Source organism: Magnolia sinica, chromosome 5 (assembly GCF_029962835.1).
Source record: "Magnolia sinica isolate HGM2019 chromosome 5, MsV1, whole genome shotgun sequence".
NCBI classification, from domain to species: Eukaryota; Viridiplantae; Streptophyta; class Magnoliopsida; order Magnoliales; family Magnoliaceae; genus Magnolia; species Magnolia sinica.
The window spans coordinates 16,431,220-16,439,622 of NC_080577.1; the positions used below are offsets into that span (position 1 = coordinate 16,431,220).

Below are 8,403 nucleotides of genomic sequence, written 5' to 3' on the forward strand. Positions count from 1 at the left end.
AAAAGGAGATTAAAATTACATGGACCCACGATAACGTATTTATTATATGGCACTGCTTGTCCATTTAGTGGGATCATTTTAGAGTATGAACCCAAAAAATAAGTCATGTTCAAATCTCAAGGTAACCACATCACAAATATTAGTGAGACAATGATTCTCACTGTTAAAACATTTATTATGCCCATCATAACCTTTATTTTTTGATGCAATCTGCTGATAAGATCACAGACCAGATTATAAAAAATAAATATTATATTAATCCAAAACTTCTTAGCCCCAAAAGGATTTTAATTGTAGACGTTCAATTCCCAACTGCTTTTTACAGTGTGGTCTATTGGATCCAAAGGATCTATTTTATTTCTCAGCTTAAGTCTTACAAAGAGCTGGCTAAATTGGCAGACAGTTTAGATACAACACATGGGACCATAAAACTTGGTGGCTGGTGGTGTGTGGTACACTAGCCAATCGGCTTTGCTAAAAATGGATAATGCTATACCATCCAACTGGGTGATAGTACATAGTCACCTTCCGCTTTCTGGCCGGAGCAGATGGATGGCCAACCTTGGTCGTGTGTTAACATACCAAATTCTGTGGACCTAACTACTGTGTCTGTGTTATATACATACTGTCCAACCATTTTGCCATATTACTTTAAGGAATGAGTTTAAAAATAGGACACCCTATCCTTAGCTCAAGTGGTAGGCTAAGTGAAAGATAACTTATTTCAACACTGAGGTTTTGGTATCAATCCCTAGTGGGGGTGGCTAACAGTTAAGTGTACTAACAAGCTAACAAAAAAGAATAAAAGACTTTCAAAATAAGACATATCTTAACCAAATCTAAGACACATCACGGAAATCTGTACTGATCGAACACCTACCATTGAAAACTTATTCACATTAAAAGTTTGATTAAATTGATACTCGTGTTTTCCTTCATCTACGTCTTTTTAGCCTCATGGACAGATTGGATGAAAAATAAATATCAGGATGGCCTAGGATTGTTTCAACGACCATTACTGTTCTATGTGGTGGGGCAGACTTCAGTCGTGGATTGCTTGTTCTTTTTTTCTGTCCCTAAAACCACGACAGGGATCTACGAGCTGGCTGCTGGCCAATCTTCTATCTTATTGCAGGATGATATCGACTGATGCTGGTAATTTCGATAAAACCCCGATAGCTGCCAACGTGGCGACAGAAAAGGTCCAAACTCCCGCCAGCCGGCGGTTCTGTAATAAAATAATTAAAAAATAAATAAAAGGTATTTCATGCGCTGGAAGAGTATGTAGATCCCTACGCATGCACATATACTTCATACATTCGAAGCCGTCCAAACCGTTCCGTATCTTGGGATGATCGCTCACCGCCCAAACTATCACAGTGATAAAGGACCTGCATAACTTGGACGGTTTAGATCAAGGTGTGTGAAATGCATTCAATGCAGAGAGGCGGGAGGCGTATGTGATTGCGTATATGTTATCACTTGTCACATTCTATTTTTAAGGAAACTTACCATGCATGTAACGAACGTCACACGGTACTCGCGGAAAACGGTCTGTGAATCAAGAGAGAGCGGGTTAGGTGAACCCTGGCCGTAGAGCCGACCTCAATGTATGTATTTTATATCACACCGTTCATCCCTTTTTCATATTATTTTAATTTGGCACGGGCTCAAACATGAAGCATATGTTAGGGGAGCACATCATAGAAAACAATGGTAATTGAATGCTCACGGATAAAATCATTTTAGAGCCCACCACACCCACCTTACTGTTTTTTTCCATCCAACTCGTTGATAATGTTAAGTGGACGGTTACGAAGGGAATAAACAAATATTGGCTTGTTCCAAAACTTTCGTGGTCCACTAAAGCTTTTTAATGGCCAATGACCACTTTTTCTACAGTGTAGTCTACCTGGGGTTTGAGTGTTTTTTTTTTTTTTTTTTTTTTTTTTTGAGATATTACCGTAGATTTAGATGTAAAAATAGATGAGTGTAGTGACTATATAATACATACATTAAGGTGGGATCACACTGCATTATATGAGCCCAAGTCACAATACTCAATAAAGTTTAATTAGCTAAACCAACTTTCAAACGTACCATGTGAAAGCAATTTTTTATATGAAATGGAATTGCGTGTGGAGTAATAAGGGGTTGTTTGGCACCGTGGATTGGATGAGGTTTTCATTCCCCTAGTTGTTTGGCAGTATAAAATAACTATAAGGTAATTGAAGGTTTCAAATCCAAAAGGTTTCCAATCCCCTCTTTGAGGGAGTTTGCAATTCATGGTGAGAGCTTCGATTACACTGAAAATTATTTTAATAGTTAAAGGTATAACATGTGTATTACTATACACTATCATTCTATGGGGCACATGGTATGCTATCATTCTATTGGGCACATGACCCACTAATGAGATCAGCACCGTCCAAACCTATCCATGTAAATCAGCATCGTATAAACATTGTTCATGTAAATCAAGAATTAAAAATCGTTGGTTAGTCCCTCAAACATGATCTTGTGCTTGTGGCTCATCCAAGACTTGAAATTTCATTATTTTCGAGCAAAGCATATATTTCGACGGGCTTATCACAACCATTGTATCAAAAATTACATATCTCACTAATTAGAGATATTAAAGTTGATTTATTAATTAAATTCAAATCCATGTAAATATACTATCAATGGGTACTTTTGGATTAAAGGTGATTCACACTCTAGGGTGTCAAATACACTGGGAGGATTGCAAATGCAGGGGTTCTAACCCGGGGGGGTTCCAATTCCAAGGGGTTACAAATCCACGCTCGCAAACAGGCCCAGAGACCTGGGAAGAAATGTTTTCAATTGTTTGATTTCACCGAGGGAATTAGAAGTCATGGAGAGCTCGTTAGTGGGCCAATTTATGAAGGCGGCCTGACTCACAAGCCAAACGTAGCCATTTGGTCTTTGTCCTTCGAATGACCAAAGCGCATTCGTTGAGAGGCGGTCAAGCAGTCTCGATTTGACGTTGAAGCGAATTGGCGTGGTGACCCTAACCGGCCGATATCTCCTGTGAGTGGAGCATGTGGGCCACTTTGATGGATGTGTTTTATCCATGTCGTACCGTCTCATTTTAAAACACGAGTGGACCAGATCATACCAAACATCGGAGATAAATGACATCCACCATTAAAACCTTCCTAGGTCCACTGTTATATTCCTTTGCCATCTAATCTATTTATAAGGTCGTATGGTACACATGGATAGCAGGGCAAACACAAATATCAGATTGATTTTTATTTTATTTCAAAAAAAAAAAAAAAAAAAAAAGAAAGAAAAAGAAGAGAGAGAGAGAGAGACCCTCACGTGTCTCCCCAAATGCAGTCCCCAAATGCAGCCGTTCAAGCCGGGCTTATACTATTAGCTGACAAAACTGATGAATAGGAGGTATAAAACAAGTATGTTACAGTGGGCCTTAAAAGAGTCAGGTCAACAGGGATACGGGTGTTGATTTGGATTCCCACACAATCTGCTTCCTTTTGATGTATGGAGCATCGGTGGTGGGACACACTAGATAACATCCAGAATCCCCAACCCACTGGCCGCGGAAACGGATTGGCTACTCCCCCTGCCACCAGCCAATGGCTGATGGTCGGTGCTCTGTGGGCCCCACCATGACGTAGGTATTTCATCCATGCTGTATATCTATTGTTATATATCATTTTATGGTATGAGACAAAAAATGAGGTATATCCCACTCTCAAGTGTACCACATTACAAGAAACAGTGTTGAATGAATGTATATCATTAAAAAATGGGGGCATAAAAGTTTTGGATCAAGCTGATATTTGTTTTTTTCCCTTCATCTGGGTCTGTGTATGATCCAAACAACAGATTGGATGTCAAATAAACAGTACAGTGGGCCTTTGGAGAATTTTAATGGTAGATATCCAATCACTATTGTTTTCCTGTTGTGTGGTACACCTGAGATTTATATCCCTTTCTTTTTTTGTAACAAGTACTGAAATGACATGTAAAAATGGATGAACGGGATGGATGAAACACATACATCATGATGGGCCCAGAGAGCACCGACCACCAGGGGCAGGGGAGTAGCCAATTCGTTCTCACTGACCGCACGCATCTTGAAAACTAGGTTGCATGGAACATTCGGAAAGCGCTTCTTCACAAAGACATTTAGACCGGAATTGTGTGGGCGCCGGCTAAAAACACCCAAAGTCGTGGTTCACATGCTTATATGTAAAACCACTCCGTCCATCACAGGCTAAAATTATTTTTTGGACAGTGCATACATCGACGTAAGATAAGTGCGACCAAAAAAAAAAAAACTAATATCAGCCATAAGAAAATTTGCTGATTTACGGGTTTGATGAAAGATACAAACTAAGGTTTCGTCACACGAAAACCTACCGTTGCCGTCCTATCCCTATCGTTCCATGTGGTGTGACCTACCTGATTTAGACCTTATTAATTTTAGACTTAGGACTTATAGGATATAAAACTAATTGACGGAGTGGATTCTACACGAGCACACAGAATTAGGACGCGGATTGCGTACTACCCGCGCCCGTCCCAGCTCCGAACGAGCAGTTCTGTGAGCGGGCCCACTGTGATGTATCTGTAAATCCAAGCCGTCTATCACTATTTTTAGATTATTTTAAGGCATGTATATAAAAATGAGGCAGATCCAACGATCAAAAGGACCACACCACAGATGATCTTTGCATTTAATGCAACTGACATTTAATGCTTTGCGCATTTTAATGCAACCAAGCTTATTATTTGGTGTGGTCCACTTGAGCGTTGGATCTGCATCATTTCAGTGCCTATATGTTAAAATAATTTGAGAAAAGGGATAGACGGTTTGGATGTACAGATACATCACGGTGGGCCCGCCCACAGAACTGCCCGTTCGGAGCTGGGGACAGGCGGGGGTAGTACGCAATCCGCGTCCACCGAATTAGGACTTGCCGCCCGAGAAACTTCCCCTCGTAGATCGTGCACCCGCGCCACGTCATGTTCTTTCGTGCAGAGCTGGATGTGGCCCCACCTATCATCACCCTGACTTCCTGACTTCATAAACCTTCCGTCCACCTACTCAGCCGACCCGCTGCGCCGTGGAATTCATTTCTCTTCCTCGTAAGCATATCTTCCTTAGCTCTACCAAATCTATCTTTTTTTTTATTTTTCTTTCCTGTTTTTCTAGAATATCCTCCGCAGTTTCTTTTGAACGAAATTCGTATTCGTTCTAGTTTAGAAGAGAACGAAATTTCTTCCGTCCCGCTGTTTCTCTTTGAACGAATATTTCTCTCGAATGAAATAAAATCAGATTTGGGTTTGAAAACAAAGAAATTTCGTTTCCGTAATTTCTGAGATTTCAACTCCAGAACCTTCGGAAGAAAATTTTGTTTTGTCATTTGACCAAAACATCCTTCTTGAAGGCCGCCTTTGAGAAAAGCTCCTAAGATGTCATAGTCAATAGGGTAATTTACTGTTGGAATTCAAAGCTGTTATTTGCCGTTTCAGACAAACAGAACAGGGAGAAAGTCAAAACGCATTCAACGAAGTCGTCCCTTCTCCGAACGGCCGAAAGGGAAAGATCGTTGAAAAGAGAACAGTGTCAGCAACGAATAGCGAAAGGGGGGCAAACCATTGTTATAAAAGCACCATAGCAGAGCTATCCAGGTCTGCAGTTCCACAACGGCTAGAAATGGATATGGATATGGATAGCCTCCGGAGCACGTTAGCATCGGCCGCTCCCTTTCTTTTTTCACTGCTTGCGTTCTTCCTTCTCTGGGAACAGATCGCATACATCCGTAAGAAACGATCCCTCCCAGGTCCTCTTCTCATCTTCCCTTTCCTCGGCAATGTCGTTTCGGTAGTCCGCAGCCCTACCAAATTCTGGGAAGTACAGGCCTCCCTCGCCAAATCTTCACCTTTCCAGCTCTCCACCAACTACCTCTTCGGAAACTTCATCCTCTTCATCCGCAGCTCCGAGCTCTGCCACAAGGTCTTCGCTAACGTGCGCCCGGATGCGTTCCAGGTCATAGGCCACCCTTTCGGTAAGAAGCTCTTTGGCGAGCATAACCTCATCTACATGTTTGGCCAGTCCCATAAGGATCTCCGCCGTAGGATCGTCCCAAATTTCACGATCAAGGCCCTCGGCACATATCTCTCCCTGCAGCAGAAGATCATCGTCGAGCATCTGAAGAAATGGGAAGAACTATCTTCTTCGGGTTCGAAGCCTATCGCGCTCCGCTTCTTGTGCAGGGATCTGAATCTGGAAACCTCCCAGACCGTCTTCGCCGGGCCGTACCTGGGGTCCGGTCAGAGGAAGGCGTTCAACGAGAATTACAATCTCTTCAACGTCGGGCTGATGTCGATTCCGGTCGATCTGCCGGGATTCGCCTTCAGGAATGCGAGACTCGCCGTCTACCGTCTCGTCCAGACTCTCACCGGATGCGTCTCCGAGAGCAAGGAGAGGATGAGGTCCGGCGCGGAGGCTACCTGTCTGATAGACTTCTGGATGGAGGATACCTTGAAGGAGATCGCCGCGGCATTGGATGCCGGCCGCCCGGCGCCACCACACTCCAGCGACGTAGAGATCGCGGGCCATCTGTTTGATTTCCTGTTCGCCGCGCAGGACGCGTCGACGTCGTCGCTCCTCTGGGCGGTGACGCTTTTAGAGTCGCATCCCGAGGTTCTGGCAAGAGTCCGGGAAGAGGTTGCCGGGATATGGTCGCCGGAATCTGACGCGATGATCACGCAAGAGCAGTTGAGAGAGATGAAGTATACCGAGGCGGTGGCGAGAGAGGTCATCAGATTCCGACCGCCGGCAACTATGGTGCCACACATTGCGCGGGAGGATGTCAAGCTAACTGAGTTTTACACCGTTCCGAAGGGGACGATTGTCTTCCCATCCCTGTTTGAGTCGTCGTTCCAGGGTTTTACAGATTCGGACCGGTTCGACCCGGGCCGGTTCCTGCCGGACCGGCATGAGGACCAACTATACAGGAGGAACTTCTTGGCCTTCGGCGCTGGGTCCCACCAATGCGTGGGCCAGCGGTATGCGCTGAATCACCTCGCGCTTTTCATCGCGTTATTCGTGTCGATATTGGACTTCAAAAGGGATCGAACGGACGGCTGCGATGAAATCACGTACGTCCCCACCATCGCTCCTAAGGACGATTGCCTGGTCTATCTTTCCCGGAGGTGCGCACGCTACCCTGCATTCTAAGTGCTTTTCACCATGGAGGTCAAAATGGGAATTTACAACAAACGGGAAGATAACAAAAATTCCCTTGAAGTGAACGGTTGGTCTCGATTGGGTGAAGTCCAATGGTTTTACATTTTTATGGTCCAAAATGCCCCTTTGGGTACCTGGGCCGAGTGTGAAAAGGTCATTTTTTTATTTTTTAAAGTTTCTTGTCTGGGGTTGCTGAGATGATGATGACTCTTCCAGTTGATGAAGATTTGAAGAGAGGGCAGTGATCTCGTGTCTGGATTATGGTGTATAGATTTATGGCAAGGATTCTTTCATTAGGTTTTTTACGAGTGTTATTTATTTTAGAAAATGGATGGGGCGGGACAAAAAAGGGACGAATAAATGTTGTGAATGTATTTCTTACTTTATTTTGATGGATTTAAATGCCATGCGAAAACGCTTTAGCGACTGCGCCTGGTTATATGCTGCTGGCCGTGATTGTTGCTAAGGTGGATGGACGACTTAACATCGATGGGGATCCACCATGTGTATGCCTTATATCTACACTCTACATCCATTTTGAAAATTCATTTGTGCATGATCTAAAAAATAAACAGATCCAAATTTCAGATGAACTATAAAACAAGAATCGTGGTAATCAATGATTAAAAACTTCTCGTGGGTCACAAAAGTTTTGGATTAAGCAGATATTTGTGTGGCCTCTTCACCGAGGTCATTGTTACCTTGTCAATACTTTGGATGAAAATAAACATTTTGGTGGCCCCATGGAGTTTTTAATGGTGGGGATTTAATCAATATTATTTACATGTTATGGTCTAATTAATATTTGAATCTAATTCATTTTTAGTATCATATCTTAAAATGGGCCGTTAAAACGCATGGACAATGTGGATTTAAGGTACATACATTACAATGGCCCCTACAAGTAGGGATGGTAACTAGGAAAGTGGTGTATCCACCCAAACCGTGCCCCTATGGCTTTGGTTGGGTAGGGACGCGGATTACGTCCTACCCTCACCCGGATGGTGATCCCTATGGGCAGAGCTCTGGGGCACAAAGTGATGTAAGTGTTTTATCCACACCATTAATTGATTTTCTCGTATCATTTTAAGGAACGAGACAAAAACTGAAGCAGATCCACAGCTCCAGTGGACCACATCAAAGAAAGCTGCAGGGAT

At 43.2% G+C, this 8,403-nt stretch overlaps 1 protein-coding gene across 1 annotated transcript; it reads left to right on the forward strand.

The window, feature by feature from the left end:
• Positions 1-4,962: 4,962 nt before the first annotated feature.
• On the forward strand, positions 4,963-7,665 carry LOC131245570 (cytochrome P450 710A1-like). Its single transcript, XM_058245123.1, has 2 exons — positions 4,963-5,139; positions 5,527-7,665. Exon 2 carries the CDS (start codon positions 5,711-5,713, stop codon positions 7,235-7,237), a length of 1,527 nt encoding a protein of 508 aa, XP_058101106.1. The 5' UTR covers positions 4,963-5,139; positions 5,527-5,710; the 3' UTR covers positions 7,238-7,665.
• Positions 7,666-8,403: the final 738 nt, after the last annotated feature.